This window comes from Dromiciops gliroides, chromosome 5 (genome assembly GCF_019393635.1).
Source record: "Dromiciops gliroides isolate mDroGli1 chromosome 5, mDroGli1.pri, whole genome shotgun sequence".
Lineage (NCBI taxonomy): Eukaryota > Metazoa > Chordata > Mammalia > Microbiotheria > Microbiotheriidae > Dromiciops > Dromiciops gliroides.
In genome coordinates this window covers 32,331,030-32,353,490 of record NC_057865.1, presented here as the reverse complement: position 1 = coordinate 32,353,490, position 22,461 = coordinate 32,331,030, and the positions used below count along the sequence as shown (strand labels likewise).

At 36.6% G+C, this 22,461-nt stretch overlaps 1 protein-coding gene across 5 annotated transcripts in view; it reads right to left on the bottom strand.

Annotated features, from left to right (window-relative positions):
- ZNF385D (zinc finger protein 385D) overlaps positions 1 to 22,461 on the bottom strand; it is a 1,003,837-nt gene that overhangs the window by 102,425 nt on the left and 878,951 nt on the right. For 4 of the 5 annotated variants that reach the window (XM_043968167.1, XM_043968169.1, XM_043968172.1 and 1 more), the window contains 2 exons: positions 11,722 to 11,766; positions 4,396 to 4,558 (listed from right to left, as the gene is read on the bottom strand). In XM_043968167.1, the coding sequence (XP_043824102.1) occupies positions 4,396 to 4,558; positions 11,722 to 11,766 (208 nt within the window). The remainder of the gene's footprint in view (positions 1 to 4,395; positions 4,559 to 11,721; positions 11,767 to 22,461) is intronic. The other variant, XM_043968168.1, reaches the window with a different exon arrangement.

Here is a 22,461-nt window from a genome sequence, read left to right as displayed (position 1 = left end):
AAATTATGTTTCTTTTTTCTGTATTAACATCCATTCACCTTTTTCTCAATCACTTTTAACTTGCGAGAGGTAGTTAGTAGGTACCTAGAAGCAAAAACACTGAACTGATACTAATGAAACTTGGTTACTGATCTCTTCTCTTCTCCTCCCTTGATGTGTGGCCCTGGACCTGTTAGATTACTTTCCACTTATAAACAAAATGAAGATATCGAATTGGATTTTCTCTAAGGTCATGATTAGCCTTGGCATCTTTCAGACTCTTCTTGGGTCATTGTGCCTGTGAGTTAATCAGGCTCAGACCTTGCCATGTAGGAGTTCAGAATCCACGATATCAGAATTCTACATGATATCCATAAAAGGCAATATGGGGTAATAGATCAAGACTGAGCCTCTGAACCAAGAACACCAGGTTTCACATCAAAATGTCTGGCACTTACTAGCTGTATGACCACAGGCAAGTCACTTAGCAGTGTCCCAGGATATTTTCTAATCTTTCAGTAGCAAAGTTGGGGCCCATCTTTGCTGATGGAGTAAGCTTCCTATACCAATAAAATCACAGGTTTAGGATACCCTTACAAAAATATGATTGAACACAAATAAAATGTTGTTATTCAGATGTTCAGTTGTGTCTGAATCTTTGTAACCTGATGTACCATAGCACAGCAGGCCCTTCAATCCTCCACTATTTCCTGAAGTAGGCAGCTAGGTAGTGAAGAGGATAGAGCACTGGCCCTGAAGTTTGGAGAACCTAAGTTCAAATCTCACCTGAGACACTTACTAGCTGAGTGACCCTGGGCAATATTGCTTAACCCCAATTGCCTTAACCATCAGGAGTCATCTCCAACTGTCCTGATATATATCTTGCCCCTGGACCCCAATTCACTTCAAGCCATGAAATCACCCTGATGTTATGGCCTTCTTTGAGAATGAAGGATGAACAACAACAACATCTCTCAAAATCTACAAATAAAACTATATTAAGCAACGAGCAGCTTCCTCATCAAGAAAAAGGGGACATTGGACTAGATGACCCATGAAGTTTTTTGAAGATCTAGATCTATGAAGCAAATTCATTGAGGGTCTTTCCTTCCTAACCCCCTAAAACAGTGGTGTCAAACTCAAATAGAAACATCCTTCCTGGCTGCATGGCTTTTAGAAAACAACACAATAACATTATCCATCTTGTACTGTATTTTTATTTATTTTGTTAGACATTTCCCAGTTACATCTTAATGTGATTACTGACAGCATTTATGAGTTTTTCTTGTTGTCAGGCTGAGGTTTGACACCACTGCTCTAAAGTACTTCATGGTCCAGAATTCATTCTCTTTATCATTTCCCCTCAAAATGCCCATATCCTTAATCCACATGATCTTTACAATTAGGAGGAAAGAAATCAGATCAAAATCAATTGCATCTAGATATGAATGGCAGATGACTCCTGTTTGATTCACTCAGAGGAATTTATCTATTTTTTTTTAAAAGAAAAAGAATGCTCATCAATTGACAGGAATTTCAAGTGACAGGGGGAATGTGAACATGGGTGTGTAAGGGGGCCAAAGGATGAAGATACTTATGTACCGTAGGAGAGCCTTCCTGTTATTCTTCAAATTCTATATTTCTTCTATGCCTGCTACTTTGTGGGAGAAATGCAGCTAGCCACTGCTTTGCTTTACACTTGTTTCTGAGCTTCATTGCAGAGTCTGACCCTCTGTTAAGACAACTACAGGCTGAAGAGCCAAGCATCTATCCTGTTCCAAATCCCAAATATTTTCATATATGTAAAATGGGAGCACCAGCTCCCAGGATACAAAGTCCTATTCCAACATCAGACTGTCTAAATTATTTAGGAATCTTGAAGAAAAATTACAGAATGGCTGTCTGTTCTGTATTCCCCAAATAGAGTATTAAAAGTAGGAAGAATGTTACATTTGGCCCAAGAGACACTGTTGGAATCCTGAATCAGCTGTCTTCTGTCTGTGTGCTTCTTAGTAAATTGCAACCTGCACCCCAGTTTCCTCATTTGTAAAATGATCTCTAATTTGAAATTGTATGAAATTTCGTTTGGGCTCCTATATCACCCTTTAGCTCTCTGGTAGGTAGTTCCTACCCTATTCCTTGGGATGACTGATATATCCATAGTTCCAGATCCCTACTTTCTCAAGTTCTTGTCCAAAGAGAACTTTAGTCTTACCTGCAGAACCCACTGTGGGCAAGGGCATATCTAATCTCAAGCTCCAGAGGGCTCTCTTTATGGTAAGCATAATAAAATCAGACGTGTTGGACCTTAGAAGCTAGGATAAAATCTGGGTACTTGAGCTAGCAACAAATTCCCAAGACTAACTAATGTCTCTGTTTTTATAAGAATCATCTGCTTGCAATTTTAAAAATTAGATGGAAAGCTCAACATTGACATTGCTTGCTATGTCCTATATTCCCTAAATGCCAGAGGAGATAAAGTTTTTTTTTTAAGCTTCAGAGAAATCCTTTTTTTTCTCCTCCTGGGTCCAGCACAGAGAACTGAACTCTAGTCTTGGAGCTGAAAAGAATGGACTTGATTTCTCATATAATGCTATCTATCATCCCTCAGACAATAATACTGAGGCCCAAAGAGATCCCCTGACCTTTTTGTTGTCTATGTGTTATGCTTTGCCTAAGGGATAGATTCAAAGACAGGATATTGTGGGTATAGTTGTAGATATAAGGGGAGTGATGACACTGATGTAAAGAATCTGTTGATCCCAAGTACACACTTCTTTCCTTATCCTTCTAAAGAAAGTTGTTATTCTACCTACAAAGGGGTGAAATATTTCTTCCATTTGACACTGTCTTATGAACTGACTTAAGTATGCCTCAATATTACAGGTTGGGCCAAAGATGAAGTAACTGTAAAACCCTAGAGTCTGAAGGAGAGGCCTGAGGCCAGTTGTGAATGGGGAGACCCAAAGTTAGCATCTTCCCCATTGTTAATAGAAAACTCTAAGCCATTATTTTATGCAAAGAGCATAATGGTTTCTATAATTTGTAATGTGATTAAAATTATTTACTGTTCCTGTTCATTTTCTTCTTCAGTATAGACTTGTGATTTATCAATGTGGGAAGCCAACACTTACTTGCAACTCCTTTGAAATGTATAGTCTTAGAAAATTAGCTGGGCCATTTGAGTGGCTTGTCCAGGGTCATATGTCTGATATGTGTCAGAGACTGATCTTGAACCTTATTCTTCCTAAAATCAAAGCTTCCCCCCCACCCAACTTCTCCTCCAATGGTCTCTCCATATTTTTCTTTCCTTTTTATAGAGCATTGGCCCTGGATTCAGGAGGACCTGAGTTCAAATCTGGCCTCAGATACTTCACACCTACTGTGTGACCCTGGGCAAGTCACTTAATCCCAATTGCATCATAAAAACAAAACAAAACAAAATAAAAAACAAACATATTTTACCTTTTAAAAGCATATTAATTTGGTGAAAGTATTCTCTTAAACAAAAGGGCAATCTGTCCTAGGCAAGGAATTGTCTCAAGTAACAATGGGAGGCTTCATTAATATTTCATCTCCATTTGTACATACTTTTACAATACATCTGGGATGAACCTTCACATATACAACCAGAGGGCATTATCGGGACAATATAATTCCCAGATCATAAGATTTGCTTTCCCCCTCAACTTTCAGATGGTGTCATGATGTTTAAAATATCTGTTTAGGGAAATCCTACTGGGTTCACCTGATGCTCATAAGGCTTTTATTTGCAAGAAATGTCCCAAGTGGCAATTTAAAGCCCATTACTTCAGCTCAAAGACTCTGTTAAGAAGAGTAATTGGCATCAATAACACTTACCTGTATGTGTGGAGTAGAGGCTATGCAGCCAAAATAAGTTAAGAATCAAAACATAGTTACTTTAAACAATGAAGTGAAGGGGATTTATGAGACAAAGGCTGTCCCTAACGAGGCCTTTGTTGTAGGTCCCTTTATAAAATGAGTCTGCAAAGTATGGGAGAGAGTTTATCATGAAATCCAATTGTACATCAGTCATGTAAAGGATTGGGGACTGCTCCCAAACTGCAAACCAAATCCTGGGTCCCACAGAATGCTTAATTTTTCATCCATATCACAGAAGACCTGGATTCAAATTATTTCCAAGCACTGAATCCCTCAAAAGTCAAGATCCCTTTCAAATATGTCAAATTCATGTTGTACCTGGGAATTGTTTGAACCTCACAGGGGGACTGCAAAGAAAAGGACTGAGGTAGGGAATTCACCACTGGATAGAAAAAAAAAAATGGTTCCAGAGTGATCTTGGCATGGCAAGCACAGAACCCAACAAAGGAGGAAGACGTGAAAACGGAAACCCCAGAAAGGTAACAATGACAACAACAAAGATTATCTCATAACCTGTTTTTTCAGAGCTGGTATTGATGGCATTGGTAGTGATGGAGGTGAAGGTAGTCTTTGCGCTGTCCTTGGCAGGTACAGATTTCTGTTTATTTTTCATGGCTTCCAGTGCTTTGAGCTTCTTGGCATGTTTAGTGCCTTTGTAGTGGGCCGCAGCCTGGCTCTACAAAGGAGAACAAAATGAACCATGCAATCAGGCTCATTTCTAAACTGGCATTCTCTGTATTAGTACAAATACAGATGACCTTTCAATAATGGGTACCATCCATGCTATTCCTGACAATGATCAAGGGACTAGAGATCTTCAGAATGATGCCTAGAAATGAATAGAGTTGGGTTCTTAAAACCCCAGGGCAGAAAGAATGGAACTGGATGAAACCTAAAAACAGTCAAGTCCTAACACATTGTTGAACATTTTTTTTTTTTTGGTGATGCAAAGAGTATCACATTGGCACATTGGAACATTGCCCCCATTCCACCTTATTGCTTGTCTCCCTAAGATTTAAACAAGGAGACTGATGAATTGTCCATCTGGCCCATTTGCTCAGAAAATGTACCCAATGCAATCACTGAATGTGTTATTAACAGAGGAGTTGCCAAATGTGTTTATGGGTAGGAGCTCATAGATAACAAGGGAAGGGAGAAATTTACAGATACATGTCAGGTGTGAAAGTTTAGGACAAAATATGGCACCTATATTCTAACATTGAGGGAAGCTGTTCAACTTTCTGGCTTTAAAAGGAAGGATCATTTCATCCTGCTTCCTCCTGGAGGAAGCCAATAAAAATCAAGGCTAAGGACATTATTTCAAATTATGAGATTCTGACCTATTTCCAAGGGCTCCTGATGTAGTCTAAAAAATAAAACCCAGAGTGGCAACATCTTTTCCCTGTGCTTCTGCAGAGATTTTTCCCTTCTCCAGACTTTCCCAACAATACATATATCCTTTTCCTTTTATTCCATAAATATCTGAGAGAAATATATTAAGAGGGCCTTTAAAATACAAATCCTTTTCTTTTTCATCCAATTTGTCTCTTACTTTTAAAGATTAAGAATGCAGAGCCTGGGAGCATGGGCTGGAGTGATGGGTTACAGTAAAGGACATCTTGCATCCCTTCCAATTTTAAGATGCTAATATATATGAAAATTATTAAATCTTCAGATCCTACAGAACAATATCTGGTGGAGAAATATCTCTCCAAATCTGGGGGTCTATGATGTTCCATTAAGTAAACTAAGTATCACTTTTTGTTGAAGATTTAATTCCTCTTTTAAAATGTACATTTTATCTGTCTACTTCTCTCCATTACTTCCTCTTTTTCCACTCCATCCTTTCTTCCTTGAAGCCCAAGAGGAAAAAAAACAACAACAACAACAACTTATATGAGGTTTGGAATCAAAGTGATTGAGATAATTGAGCTGTGATGATTTAACAGACCACAAAACCCTATTGATAATGGGAAAAGCCAATGTGCCTACCACTTTGAATTCTCATTTATCACTGAGCCTTCATGAACAAGTAAACATTTATCAGCATCCCCATTGTCTTACACAGAGTTTAATGTTGAATGAACTGAGCTAGGAGTGGGGAAAATTACTAAGTATATTGTTAAGGAGACTGATTCAGCTTCAGTCAGTGAGTTTTTTAAAGTAATCTCTGGACTAATAAACATTGAGAAATCAATCTCATCTAGCTCCTAGAAAATTGTATTTATTAATTTTAAAATAAGTAATCTACTATTTAAGGTGCATCATTCTGACTGGCCAAAATATGTGGTTTTAAAATACAATTACCCGGTACCCTTATTGAAAGAACACTGGACAGTGAAGTTATTTATTAGAAAGAACTTAAACAGATAGCACAGTCATGCATCATTTACACATTTTCAAGGACACATAACACTGCGACATACTATAAGCCAAAAACATGAAGTTAAGAGATTCTATAGTTAAACAAACAATGTCATATTAGCATGGTCATGCGATATAGAATACTTCCACTTGATATAAAAATGTTTGTTTTGTCACTCCCACCAAGTGATAAACATTTAGTGTTCTTCTTTTTTATCTTTTGTTTTTCTTTTCTTTTCTTTTTCCTTTTTTTTTTTTTTTTGAGATTGGATGTCCTTGTCCCAACAAGACTGAAAATAGAGTAGGCACTCACAGGCCTGATTCCACTACTGATCAAGACAGATACTCTGACCTGCTCCATTTCTACCCTTGGCCAATTTACCTTTCTTTGGCCGGCCAGCCTGGTGCTCTTCTCCCTGACTCCTAGGAGATCACCATATTTATGCTATAATTAGTTCAGACATTTGATTATCTTTAGTCCTACAAGAGCTCAGAACTCCCAAGGCCAGGCAACCCACACACCTTGTCCTCTCTGCTAGCATGGATTATAAGCATGTGCCACCATATCTCACTAGTCAAGTTTTTTGTAAATTTTATTTTATTCTGCACTTAAAAAAAAACATTTCTATAACACAGTAGAATATAGAAAAGATGATTGTGCATAAAACTGCAAATCTGTTATATACAACTTGCTCTTTCTTTTAAATATATGAAGTTATCATGTACTTTCTTTTTCCCCATTTTTTTCTTCACTCCTCCCATCTTGTCCTAGAGATAGCTGCCACTAGACAAAAATATACATATATTTGTAAAAATCATTCTATACATACTTCTATTTATCACTTTGGAAAGCAGCTTCCCTTCAATATATCTACTGTAGCTAATTTGGTCATTTATAATAGTCAACGTGACAGTCACTCAAAGTCAATTTTTAGAAAGTTTGCTTTTAAACTAGTCGATATTTTTAAGAACAATTGTACATATTCAATGAAATATTTGGTAGACAATAATGTCTTGTCAGCTGCCTTTTTATATTTAACAATTAAATCACCATACCATTCATTCTTTCTCTGTTCCAAATGGGGAAATGTGAACTTTTTATCATTCTAAGAGTGGGAAGAAGGGGTGAGGATGGATATTGGCAGGTAATTTAATTGATATGGGGAATTCCTTTTTAAGCTTGGAATCTAATTTACCCATTTAAATTAGTATGTTATAACATGTACAAATAAGAAATACATAGCATGAATTTATATGTAAAATGACCATTATGATATCCACCAATACCTTCACAGGGTAGCTGGGAGGTATAGTGGATGGAATGTCAGGCTAGGAGTCAGGAAGTTCTGAATTCAAATCTAGACACTAGACACTTAGTAACTGTGTGATTCTGGGCAGTCACTTAAACCTGTTTCCTTATCTCTAAAGTGGCAAACCACTCTAATAGATTAACTAAGAAAACCCTAAATGGGGTCATTAAGAATCAGAAATTACTGAAAGTACCTTCATAGGCCTCCAGTTTGTATTATCATATTTTAAGCATTTTACCATTGTAAAAAATTGTTATTTGAGGTTTTTATGACCCCATCTTTTGGCTAGGATTTTAAAAACCCTGGTGCACCACTGGCCTGCGGCTCAGGTACCACACCTCCACAACATGGTGCTCCACCCTCTGGTTGTAGCCCTTGCCATGGCACTGGCACCTCATGTCATCACCACTGGCTGACGCCTACGTGGGCCTGGCAAAATTATAATGACTGGAAGCCCAGTGAGGACAGTCATGTGACTGTCAGTCAGGGCTGCCAGCCAATTGGCTTGGGGCTGTGTGTGGTCAGCCTGGGGTCTGCTGGGAAGGAGAAGGGAGGAATTTTGCCATTCTAGCTTTAAGCTGGAAAGCAACAGGATGCAGCCATGTGTTCTCAGCTGATTCCTGGGTGGTGATGTTATTCAGGTTGTATCATTTCCCTTCCCCCATTTATTTTCCTGTCCCTTAATTCTACTGATCTTGCTTGTGTTTTTAAGTTTGTTCTTGTTAATAAACCCTGTTCTGTTTTTGTGGGAGGCTGTTGATCTCTTTCCTTGCCCCAGTATTGCAGTGAACCACCTAGCTAAGACTCCCCAATTAAAATTTGGCCCCTACACCACCTTTTAAAATTTCAAACCTCTACCTCCTGAATGACAGCCACATTTTTTTCTTTCAAAGTCATCTTAAGAACCAAGTATGGATTTGTTTCTAATGAATTTATGGATCAAGCTCTAAGAAATTTAACAAGCTAGCCATTTACACTCAAAAAATTGCCTTCAAGCTTATAAGTGAACAAGAAAGACAAACTCAAGGGAAGTAAGTCGTGTAAAATGGATCAAATAAAATTATTTCCAAACTGATACCAGTTACTAAGTCATCTTCCTGAGCTGTGAACTCAGAAACCAAACTGGGGAACAATAAAAACAACTGAATTCTGTCCCCCCAAAAAGGTGTTCAATGAAAGTTAAAAGTTCAATACGGATTCAATTGGGGAATCAATGTGGTAGAGAATCAATGGGCAATATTAAAGAGAATGCTAAGTGATGATTCACTGAATCTGGTTAACACAGACAAATAATCAGACTGTGAACTTCTGAGCTACCAATATTTTACTTGGAGATTTCAATAATAGGGAACTCTGATTTCCACAGTGAAGAGCACTCCCTATATCAACTGACACAGGTTGCCTTCCCCTTTACACCTCAATAGTCTTTTTATATACATTTTTGTTCACTTCATAATCATTATGTGGGGTCCAACCTTTGAACAATGAGTTTCTGTTGCTGTAATTGTTCTGATACATGTAGGAAAGGCCTTTTGCTGGGCCTGATTACAAGGACTTTCTCACCTTCTGCAAGAGAACTTTCCCACACTCATCTCTCTGAGATTACCTTCTGTTTACATATTTATATCTCATATGCACATAGTCATTTGCCTGTTATCTTCCCTCCCTTAGAATGGAAGCTCCTTGAGGACAGACACTAGGCAATTACCTTTGTTTTCCCGGCACTTAGCATGATGCCTGGAACATGGTAAGCACTTAATAAATGCCTTTTGTTTGTTTGTCTTACTGATTTCCCAAATTTGTACAACCTACTAGAGGTCATACTTTACTAATCTGGGTACTGAAAATTTGGGGCAATTTCTCCTGAGGGTTTGGGCAGGAATATTAGCAGATGTACCTCTATACCGGTGATGTCACCAGCAGGGTCAAATGAAGTTTTATTCTAGATTTTCAACATGAGGGCAGGGTGTTTCTTCTTTACAGTGACTTCTTTGCCCATACCTCATCTCTTGACCCTCCATAACCCATACCAGCACACAGAACCACTGGCACCCAATAATCTTTCCTCCTAAGCTTGTGTTACTCAACTCCCACCCCAAATAATTGAATCACTTCTACAGTCAGAATGTCCTCTGTCCTGTAGGCACCTTCTCCCAGTTATTCCTACTAGTTTTGCCCTGGGTGTGGGGGATATCTAGTTATAGCTCTACCCTATATTAATAGTTTACTTATATCACCCAAATAGTTGTCCTAGTTCTCTAGTTAACCTGGATTAGGAAGTCACAGATCATGATTCAGTGATTCACAGAGAATTGTATGCGATAAAGATTCTGATAGACTCACTGTTAAATTTTGGGAGAAGGGGAGATCAAGAAATATCATCTCACCTCTCTCAGGATCATCTGGACAAGCCACGGTGAAGAAGACAGACTAAATCTTGCAGTCACATCTGACCCTGCTGCGGCCATAAAAAAGAAGGTCTCAGCCCAAGTGTGACTCTGGCTGTGAGGTTCTAAACTCAATAACTCAAAGGAAGCATCTTCCCTGACAAACAGACTCCACTTTTTTAGAGGAAGGAGCCAAAGTGGAATGTGGCATGACCCATCTTCCCAGTGATCATTTTCTGTGCTTTTATTAGCCAGGTTTCATGTCAAGGTCTCCTGGAAAACTAGGAACCAGCATATAAAATTATGTGGGTATGTATGTGTGCATATAAAAGTATCTATGTGTCTGTATGTACTTTTCAAAAGGAAATAAAGACAGAAAATACACCCTCTTCTCTATTAGAAAACATTTCAGGGCTTCCCGTTATGAAAAACTAATATCTAATCAGACAGCTGCAGTAATTACATCATGATTATAAGAATAAGATAAAGAAGAGTTTAATGTTTTCAGCTGAAGAGACAGAATAAATCGGTGAATAAGATAAGGTCATTTTCACTGACCTTGAAATATCAAACGAAAATATAAAGCAGAACAAATAGCAGCTTGCAAAGGCAAGGACCAGCATTGCACTGCACCACTCATCCCTGAGAAATACAAGAAAGCCTGCTACAATTTCACTGTAGTTAATGTGTCAATAGTATAATCTGACTTTTTAAATCTTGAATATTAACTGTGATTTTTAGGAAATAATTTTAGTTCAGGCAAATTGAAACTCAAACTCAACTGATGATTAATTGTGCATATCCTTTCAGAACCAATTCATTTGTACTTGTCTTTCAAGCCAAGCATTCCTTTCTATATCTATTATACAGTGGGGCCAACATATCACTTACAATAGGGTTATGACAACTTTCACAATCACAGTAAAATTCTGATTTGACTCTGTATGTGATGTCTTACAGACCTTTAAAAAAATGGAACTACTAAATTCTAACAGCATTTCTGATGTCATTAACCAATTAGTTTGATACTAATGTGAATTCCAAATAGAAAAGGTAGTGGTTGCATGTGATATTATACAAGTTGACTCACATGAAAAACAACAGTACGTAAGGCAAAAATCAAAGAGCAAGCAATTGAAAGTGGTTGAAAATGGTGTATTTCCACTGTATACAGTGTAACAGCAATATTGTAAGATGATCACCTGTGAATGACTTAGCTATTTTTAGCAATACAATGATCCAAGACAACTCTGAAGGACTTATAAAAAATGCAATCCATTTCCAGAGAAAGAACTGATGGTGTCTGAATACAAATTGAAGTATAATTGTTTTTAGTTCCTTTTTCTTAAGGTTTTTTTTTTTTTTGGTCTGTTTTCTTTCACAACCTGACTAATATAGAAACGTTTTACATAACTACACATGTATAATGTATATTAACTTTCGGATGTTCTTAAGGGGGGGTAGAGAGGAAGGGAAGTAAGAAGAGAATTTGGAACACAAAGTTTTAAAAATCAATGTTAAAAATATTTTTACATGTAATTTGGGAAAAAAATAAAATTCTAAATTAAATGGGGGTAAAAAGATAATGGGTTATATCTAGAAGTTATCCTTCAATGAAAAAAGTTTGAGCGGGATAATTTCACTAAATACAATTTATATTAGTTAAAATATAAGACTTTTGTATATAAAATAAATGTTATGTAAACCAATCATATAATATAGGTCACATACAAATTATCTGAGTTAAAAATTAGAATCTCATAAAACATAAGAATTACCTCTCTTAGTGTAAGTTGGTATTCATTGGTATTCTTTGGGAGGTTCTGGGGAGGAAATGAAACTGATGAAACATGATACTGTATTTAGGAAAACTAAAGTAGCTTTCAAAACACACTTGCTACACATTATGCTCTAAGGAATACTGAAAATTATGACAAAATATTTAAAAAAAAGCATATTCTTCCTTTCACCTCATTTTTCTGAAAGCTTATAGCAGATACAGGACATCTGTCATGTTTCTATTTTTTCTACTACTATGTATTTTTTTTTTAAGTGAGGCAATTGCTTGCCCAGGGTCACATAGCTAGTAAGTGTTAAGTGTCTGAGGCCGAATTTGAACTCAGGTACTCCTGACTCCAGGTCTGGTGCTCTATCCACTGCGCCACCTAGCTGCCCCAACTACTATGTTTTATTAAAAAAAACACATAGGCTTTATTTCCTATGCACCTAACACATTAAAGCATCTTCATTCATAAATGCTTTTATGTAACTGAAGTATCCAGGTTTTTGGTTGCACAAATTACTGCAAAACTAAAGTTGAAATATAATTTTTGTGGTCCTAAGCAACTTACAACTGTAACCCTAAGAAATATACCATTTTCCCTTAGGAACAATTAAAATATTTCATAAACATGGTTTTGAACCCATTTACAGGGATGTGGGGGGGTTATATGAAATTCCATTTATATGGAGAAAGTCTTTGATAATTATTCATTATTACATGATTTATATTTCGATGCTTCTCATCACCTTATTTTTTTAATTAAAGATTTACCTTAACAGACCAATTATTCTGTTAATCTGCTATGGTATTCCACTGCTTGTGAATGATATGTAATGAACTGGGGTAGTGGTGAGAGAACGGTGCAAAAGAAAATAACTAATATTTCATCTTCACCAGAGCTGAAGGGCATCTAATTCATTAACTGCAGCTGTATGATACTGGTTTCTAGGCATACAGGCTTTTGTTCTTTTTATTCAAAATTGGATACCTCTTTAAACCTTATAAAAGTAATCTTATCTGGCAGACAAGTAAATTTGAAGTTCCATTCTCAGAAACAAAGCAATATCTTTTTTTTCCCTTTTGTTCTCACCCCACCCCAGTCAGTAAAAGAAATTCAAACACTTAGAGCGTCACAGTTATAAGTAACTTGCCTCCACTGGGAAAAGCTTTAACATTTTAAACCCATGGACGTGTGTTGAGCAAGGGGAAAGAGCCAGCAATCGGATAAGTTAATTACCCTTTTCACATTTTGCATCCTGCAATAACACAACCCATACAGCCAACTTAATAACCTGTTTCAACTTGGGAAGCCAGCATGTAATTAGATGACCCAAGAGTGATGAAAACTGGAAACTCTCACTAATTTCAACTATTCCTCATGGCAAAGAACATTCAATTAAGAGTGATCTTTCCAAGACCAATGATGGGTGATTCATTTTGAATATGTCTTTGTTTGGCTCAGAACATTAAATGAATGGACTCGAGGCAAAAATCCACCTCCCATCAACTAATAAGCCTTTATTAAGAACCGATAATGGGGGGGGCAGCTAGATGACGCAGTGGATAGAGCGCCGGCCCTGGAGTCAGGAGGACCTGAGTTCAAATCCAGCCTCAGACACTTGACACTTACTAGCTGTGTGACCCTGGGCAAGTCACTTAACCCCAATTGCCTCACTAAATTAAAAAAAAAAAAAAGAACCGATAATGAAAAAAGAGAGACTTTAAACAAACATAAATGTTACAAGGTTAAAAAGGATGCAGCCCAAGGTTTCTGCCAAGTAAGAAGAGAATCTGAATGTTTCTTGTAAAACACATAATTCCAAATTTGACTTGGCAAAATATCAAGACTCTTCCCTTCTCAGCATTGCCCTGCTTGTATAGGAGCAAGCATGGGTACTCACCTGGCCAAAACATCTCTGATCAACTGTACATTCCCGAGTGCCCAGTCATGAAACATTAAATTCTCTGAGGTGTCTTCTGTGCCCTGATAAAGTGATGGAACTTGAGTGGGTGAGACAAGATAATTGGAGAGTTTTCACCTGGTCCTTGTTGCCAAGGAAACCAGGGGTGTTTGAGTGCATTCCAAACAACTGTCTCATTGAGTAACTGAGTGGGGAACTCCCGTTGGGTTATAAATACATTTTTTTTTTTAAATGGAAAGTTGGTTTGGAAGAGTGTGATTGAGAGCTAACCTGACAAAAGGAAGAAAATGGTTAAGAGTTGGTTCAATGGGTTTGGGGAAGTTTGGTCAGTAGAAGAAGCAAAGTTGTTTGAAATTCCAGAGATTCTATTGAACAAGCATTTATCATACACTAACTAGGTCTGTTGGCTTATTGGTGGATAGAGATTAGAAGAATAAAAATGAAACAATGCCTGTTCTCAATTATCTTATATTCTATTACTACATACAAGAGATAGAATGCTTGAAGTCTCATTGTTCACTCTATTTGGTTCTCACCAGTAGTAGTAGTAGTAGTAGTAAAGTATTGATGATGGTGATGTAGGTGGTGGGTTTAACAGCTTGTGTGATTACATGCAACACATTTATGCTCTCATGTCCTTGATTTCCTCCTCCATGAAATGGGGCTATTAGTACTTCCCCTCTAAAACCCCTCACTGCCCCTATTATGCAATAAAATGTAAACTCCTTAAGAACAGGGAGTATTACATTTCTGTCATTGTGTCCTTACTACTAATCCTTTGGTTAGCAAATAATAGATGCTTACTGAATGCCTGTTGAATTGAATTGAGGGGAAAATCCAAATATTGTTTCCATAGTAATGTTCTCATAAATTAAAAACTCCTTTAAGATTGCTTTCCTCAGGTGAGAAATGTTACTGTCTTTCATTTACATTAGTGTATGTAATGGAATCTGAATTTACCTATGGAATCAGAATGTACGTTGAGCTCAGTTTCAACCTGTCATTTCATGGATGTTCTTCTTCTCTGTCAAAAGTACTTCAGTGATTTCTTTTTTGATGGTCCATAAAGCATCTGGCACAAACACAAACCATTGTTTTGGTTCTGTGATGAAGCTTATCATCAAAAGCCAATGGTTCTATTTACAGAAAAGAACTCTCTTTAGGTCAAATTTGTCAAAGCAATAGGATGGAGGTTTATTTTTTCAAATTTTAATAAATAAATAGTATTTCCTTTTAGCAGAGGAAAAAATGAATTATTCTGGTGATAACTGTATATTTTAGAATTTGTTATTTTAAAAATGCCAGTTCATAAATATTGAAGGACTCTACCAGCCCCAAATGTAAGGAATAGGTTTTATGAAACATTTAATTCTCTCAGGCCATAAGTATAGCACAGACAATAAATTAATGCTTCAGGTCATATTTATAATATATAATTCTCAAAGATCCAGGCACAATTAAATAATTTTCCAACTAGTAGCATATGGATGTGGGGTAGCCATTCAGAACAACAAACAAATTGGAAGCCCAATAGAAGTAAACAACATGATTCTGTGGCCTTATAAACTAACGTGAATCTAGATTGCATTGTCAGATTGGCTGAAATGAGTAATTTTCTTCTATGTTCAACTCATTCCTCATCAGCTAACAGTTGGAATAGTGTGTTCAGTTCTGAAATCCATATTCTAGGAAACTAACAAGTGGAAACAAAGATGATGGTGGTTAGGGAGTTTCCTTTTGTGCCTTCCTCTCTAAAGATTACCTCCCACATTGTCTGTATAAATAATCTGGTTATTTACATTTTATCTCTTTGTGGGCAGAAGCTATTTTTGCCCATACTTTGTATCAACAAAATTTTACATAAAACCTGACAAAAGGTTTTGAATTGACCAACAGACATACTTGATGCATAGTGTTATGAAAGAATCCATGAAAGGAATGTGGGATGCTTAGTCCAGGGAAGGGACGACTTCAGGGCTGTCAAGTGGAAGAAAAATTATACTGTTTTAAATTAGATTTTTGTTTTTCTTGAACACATGGCATATTAGTATCAATATCTGGAAGTTAGAGAGAGCCAGACCTTGATATAAGAGAACATTTCACAATGATTTAAGTGGTTCCATAGTTGAATATGTTGTTTCATTTTGTATTGAGGATGTCATTACTGGAAGTCTTTAAGCAAAGTATGGAAGACTACTTGTCAAGGATGTTGTGAAGTTTACAGCTCAAGTATAGGTAAGAATAGATGTTCCTTTAAATTCTGACAGTCTATGAATCTATGAAGGAAACATTTTATCCAGAAATTGATGAGGAAAGGTAGATTTATATCTTTCCTAGTCATTAACAAAATACAGGTATATTCCAGAAACTTAGCACTTCCACTTATGAATAAGTACAAATTAGTATAACCAAATGAAAACAAAAACATTAGAACTTATGTGAAATATTAACCAAAATGTCATTGACACAAATTAGAACATTATATAATTCTTTAAAAAAAAGGACTTGGACTAAATATTTCTTCTTTCTTGGTTTTTTTCCCCTTTGTTCTGATTGTTCTTTTACAATATTACTGATTTGGAAATGTTTAACATGATTGTAATGTATAACCTATATTGGATTGTTTTCTGGCTTTGGGAGGGGGGAAGGGAGGGAAGGGAGAATGGGACAAAAATTTGTAACTCAAAATCTTACAAAAGTGAATGCTATGGGGGCAGCTAGGTGGGGCAGTAGATAAAGCACAGGCCCTGGATTCAGGAGGATCTGAGTTCAAATTTGCCCTAAGACACTTTTTTTCTTTCTTTTTCTTTCCTTCCTTCCTTCTTTCTTTCTTTCTTTCTTTCTTTCTTTCTTTCTTTCTTTCTTTCTTTCTTTCTTTTGTGGGACAAGGAGGGTTAAGTGACTTGCCCAGGGTCACACAGCTAATAAGTGTCAAATGTCTGAGGTCAGGGCAGCTAGGTGGCACATAGACCTCTTGAGACCTTTAGGGGATTTCCTTGAAATGTCAGGAGAAAGTGAGGAAGACAATCAGCATTGCTATAGATATGGAAAAGAATCAATGAGCTAATGGTATGAAATATTTTCTCTTCATTTTGATGAATAACCTTAATTTGGGAAGATGTGGAAAAGAGTCACAAAGAAGGGAAAAAGACAGATGAATGGAGCTCTGCTGTACTGGCTGGGAAATACAAATCAATGGAATCAGTGCCATTTGAGGTTTGGGGCATCTGATATTCTACCCATTTTATTGAATTTACGATTAGATATGAGGGAAATATTAGATCTAGATGACCTGACCTTTGGCATGTTTATTTGAAAGAAAATATCAATATTTATAATATAGCACATTATTATTGTCATCATCATCATTACTATTATACCTAGCATACAATGTTATATTATAGTAGTAATGCTATTATTGATATGAATAATGTTTATTAATAATAAGCATTTATATAGTGCTATAAGGTTTACAAAGTACTTTACAAATATCATCTCAATTTTTTTTCACCAACCATGGGAGTTACATCCTACTACCATCTGCATCTCACCATTAAGGAAATTTAGGCAGAGAGTTTGAGTGACTTGCCAAGAATCAGACAATGTCTGAGTCTGGATTTGAATGCAAGTCTTTCTGACTCCAGGTCCAAAATGGACTACACCCTGAACTACACCCTGAACTGAATGGACTACACCTAACTGCTTTTACTATAAAAGCAAACTTCTCAAATAAGTGTTTTTCATCAAAACGAGGAGAAAAGGAGGCTTTATATAACATTAGATGATTTCTTCTATTCCATATTTATTGAAAAATTTATCTCCCAATATTTGGCAGAAAAAAAATCACCTTCCATTGTGAAAGGAAATCAAGACCTACCATTTCTGTACAAACTTTCAGAGAACTTCCTTTTGATGTTTTCCCCTGTCTGGCCTTCAATTCATGAGTAGACTGATTATTCTGTTAATAAATCTGCCCCAGAGAAGTGCAGTTTAAAAAAAATACCACTGTTATTGAGCTTCCACACAGGCTATAAATAATGATTTACGTTCCTACCAGCTGCCTTGCCAGTGCTTAGCACCGTGAAATTTTGCTGACGTTCCTTGAGCACACAGTGAGAATACTGTGATATAGGATGAAAAATTTGCCCCCAGACAAGAAAGACAATGATATGAGGGGGAGAGACTCAATGTTCTTGAATTTGTGAACTATTGTCCTACTGGACTTAGTACACCAGAAAAATGAATTGAACTTCATGCATCAGGTGTGTGTGTGTGTGTGTGTGTGTGTGTGTGTGTGTGTATAAGAGAGAGACAGAGAAAGAGAGAGAGACAGTGCTAGAAAGAAATCTTCATGTCTAGGTTCCCTTGAACTAATTGATCAACCTAGAATGATGTGAATTTCTCATATTTAATAAAGATTTTTAAAAATCGACATTCCTCTCATAGTGTTGTTTATTGGCCATGAAGTGCTAGTATATGTCATATTTAAGAGCCTGTTACTCAGATAATAAATAGAAGACAAAATTAATAAATAACCTTGTGCTAGTAAATAAATTATTAATTTAATGGAAAGAAATGGATATTTAATCCTCTGATCAAGGGATGTCCAAGGTTGGTTGGGAACATAGCATATTTTAAATTGTCTAAAATAGTTTATAAAGGTGCCATGAGGTCATAAGAGGAAAAAAATCATCTTAATCCAATTAATTTCTATCAAATAAACAACAACAAGCTAGAAATTACCCAGAGAAAGGTAAGCATTATGGTAAAGAAGCTCAGGATCATGGCATATAAGGATCAGTTGAAGGAACTGGGAAAGGCTAAGCTGAGAAAAGAGAATACTCATTGGAACATGGTAACTGTCATCAGTTGGGTAAAGGATTGTCAAGTGGAGAATATTAGACATGTTCTACTTGTCCCTCCAAGTAGAACTAGGGGCAATGGATGAAAGTAGAAAAAGAGGTTTATTTTGGTTTGATTTAAGAAAAAATACTTTTTTATGCTTAGCAGTATCTAAAAGTGGGATGAATTACCTTGAAATGTGGTGATGTTCTTTCAGTAAAAGGCTTTAAGTAACTTCTGGGTGACAGCTTTTGGTTGAACAACACCCCCCCCCCCCATGACACTGGGAAGTCATTTAGCCTTTCAGTGTTCTAAGTGATTTGTAAGTCTTAGAGATTCTGAGCCTATTTTCATTTGGGAGGAGTCTATGAATCTCTTCTCATAATAATATTTTTAAATGGGTAAAGTAAAATACATAGGATTGCAAAGGAAAACAATTGTATTAAAGTATAGTTATTAAAATATATTTAGAAAAAAATTAACAAACACACTGAAATCTATCCATGGACCTTTTGGGAGTCCATAGGCTAAGAATTTCGGCTCTAAGATTATAATTTACAGAGAAATGCCAATCTGCGTTGAGAAAGAGTTAGCCAATCAACAAGCATCTCTAAGTATTTGGAGATGCCTGCTCTCTGGAAGCTCACAGTTAATGTTGGGAATAATATGCAAATGGATATGTTCAGAATATATATCTGTATATATATATATGTATATATATATATATACATATATTATACATTAATGAAAATCAATAGACAGGGGGAAAAAAAACCTCAGACTAAGGATGACTGGGAGATGCTTCTGGATGAAAATGGGGTCTTATCTGGCATGAGGAAGAATCCAGGGCAGCTGAGGCAGAAATAAGGTAGAAGAGAATTCTAGGCATGGGGAAGAGTGAGAAATTATTATTTCCCTCATATTAATAACCAATTATTAAATTAAGATTAAGGTTTTCCCTTCCTATTTCCTTGTTCAGAAACCAGCCACTGTAGGTTATTCAACCAGTCTCTGAACGACCTTGCTGATAGATGAGATTTCCCTAAATCTCAGGGTACATGCTTTTCAAATCTTTGGTGAGACCCCACCCAACTAGAAGACTTTACAAATAGAATCCAATCCCAGCGAGTTCTTGCCCTTATGAAATATGCCCTATCCTTGGGACCTTCCATTAGAATTTAGGTTTCTGAAGGGGAAAACTAACCAGAGTGATCTGTGTAGAGATGAATTCTTTTGTCCAGATTTCAGGAGGTCGCTGAGTGCAATGATTGGGTAATGTTCTCAGCATAGAAGAGCTGAAGATTCTTTGCCCACCTCCTTATTAATATGTCCGTCCCCTAATTAATCGTTAACCAATCAGAGTTGATTTCTACTTTCAGGTACACCCTCTTTTCCAAAGACATTTTAAGCATTGAATTTGAGGCTTGGGGTTAACCTTTTGCTTCCAGAAGGGTCAAGACCTCAATCTATTAATTATTTACTAGATAGAATTAATATTTGAATAATAATTACCCCAAAACTTTCTCCCCCAAAAGTTCATTTGTCGAACAATAAAAATGTGAGAATGGAATCCATCATATGAGTAACTGCAAGGAGAGTTTCCTCATCTAGGATGCAGCTATATAAATAAAATAACAGGCAAGTCTCTAAGACTATTTAAGTTGTGAAGGAGGTACAATAGCCTTTAGAGGGGCAGCTCTCAAATGGCTATGCCATATGATACTAGAATCCCAAGTCTGGTTCAACCCAAAATGAATATAACACACTTTGCAATGATCTCTTCTGTTCCATAAATGGCAAATCCTTTAACATTATCATTACTACTAATAATACGTGATCTACTTACTATTCTCTAGCACTTCATTATGGGGAGTTGGCCCTCATTTCTTGAAGAATATGATGGCAGAAAAAATGCTATCTCAAGCCCAGGTTTCAAGATAGACTAACCTCGATGAACTTGGGGAAGCCCATCAGCAGCCACGTTGTAAAGGAACTGGGATCTGGATTGTTTGGCAAAGTATTCATCATGATGCAAAGACCGCTTATCAGACTATTAAATTATCGAGAAAAATGGGGGATCACATCAGCTCAAAGTACTTTCACATGTATTTATTCTTCGGATGCTCATGAAAGGTTTTGGTTATTAGGAGAATTATTGTATAGGAAGGTGCAAAAATTGGACCTCAGAGAGTTGAAGCAATTTGGAAAATGTTATAGTTAGTAAATAGGACACTGCTGATTATCTCTAATTTATTCTGTATGTAATTTGTTTGCAAATAAGTGTTTCCATGTAGTCTTCCCCATTGGAAAGTGAACTCCTTGAGAACGAGGACTTTTCCCCCCCTCTTTCTTTGTATTCCCAGAATTTAGCACAGTTTCTGGAATATAGCAGGTGTTTAATAAATGTTTCTTGACTGATTCACTGACTGAAACCCAGACCTTTTTGGTTTTAGGTTCAGGGCTCTTTCCACTGCTCCATGTATTGGGGCCAGTAGGTGGAACAATGGACAAAGTACTTAGCTTGGAGTCACGAAGATAGAAGTTCAAATCTGACCCCAGATTTTTACTAGCTGTGTGACCCTAGGCAAATTGCTTAAGCTCTGCTTGCCTCAGTTTCTTCATCTCTGAAGTGGGAATAATAATAGCATCTACCCCCCAGAGTTGTTATGAGGATTACATGAGATCATTGTAAAGCGCTTAGCACATTGCTTGCTATTTAGTGAAGTGCTATAGAAATGTTTGTGTATTGCTATTACCTGCCCATTTCACTTACTTATTTTTTTTGCAATATTTTCTCTTTCAATATAATCCTGAATTGGTAAACAAGTATAGGGAATGAGTTACGATTTGTTGATGTTGTAGGAAGAATAGTCTTGAAACTTTAGGAGGTGTCAACAGCAAATGAGTGACATTAACTCAATTCCAAAGAATTTCCTATAAACTTGTAAAGGCACTTAACCATGAGCACAACCAGCGGATCCCCAGCCAACTGAAACTTGAGAATTAAAAAGCTACTAAAATAGCTAAGTATTTAAAATCTCATTCTTCCTTCTCCCTCAAAAAAGAAAAAGTATTTTATTGATGATTTGTTTGTCATACTAAAATAGGCATCTTACAAATTGTGCTGTACAAGGATTACCTTAAGAATGCTAAATGTTACCATGTGCATACAAGCCTGTCCCTGGGATCATGCTTGAAGTCTTTCCAATTAGAGTGGCCTAAAAAGTGGAATATATTACTTCCTTGAGTAGTGAGTATGCCATGACTCAATGTCTTCAAGCAAAAGATGGAAGACTTGAGAGAACTTTTATTTTGATAAAGCCTTGGAGAGCTCAGGGTCTCCATGATGCAAGGAGTCATTGGAGGAAGATTTTTTAATGCCATTAATAGTATTAATAATTACACTAAAAGCATACATGTTGAGATTTATGTTCTCAATATGTATTACATAACTTACTGGTCCCACAATCACTTTCAGGAAGTCTTGAGTATTGAGCTTATAGTTACGAAGCCTTGGGTTTAACCCCCATATCAGGCATTCACTTGCTGTGTGACCCTGGGCAAGTTATTTCTCCCCTATGGGCATAGGTAACTCCACAGGATCTATGTATTTTTAAAAAAGCATTCTATATCCTCACAATAACCCTCTGGGGAAGGCCATACAAATGTTATTAGTAGTGTTATTCTTTTAGCTTAGAAATTAAGAGAATCTCAGGAAATTATAGCTAAGTACCTGCCTGTCTGGTATCTCTCATGACTGCTGACCACTTTGGAATTCCAAAGATTTTGAAATACAATAATATAACTTGGATATACCTGTACTCATTGACATCATCATTCACCATTTGGGTAATGGTCTTAAATACAGTCCTTTTGTAATAGATGAGTGTTAATGTTGCTGCAAACTGTTTAAACCAGCAAGTGTTACCCCACTTGGGTCTGTATTAACAATTTACTTTTTTGCAGACAAG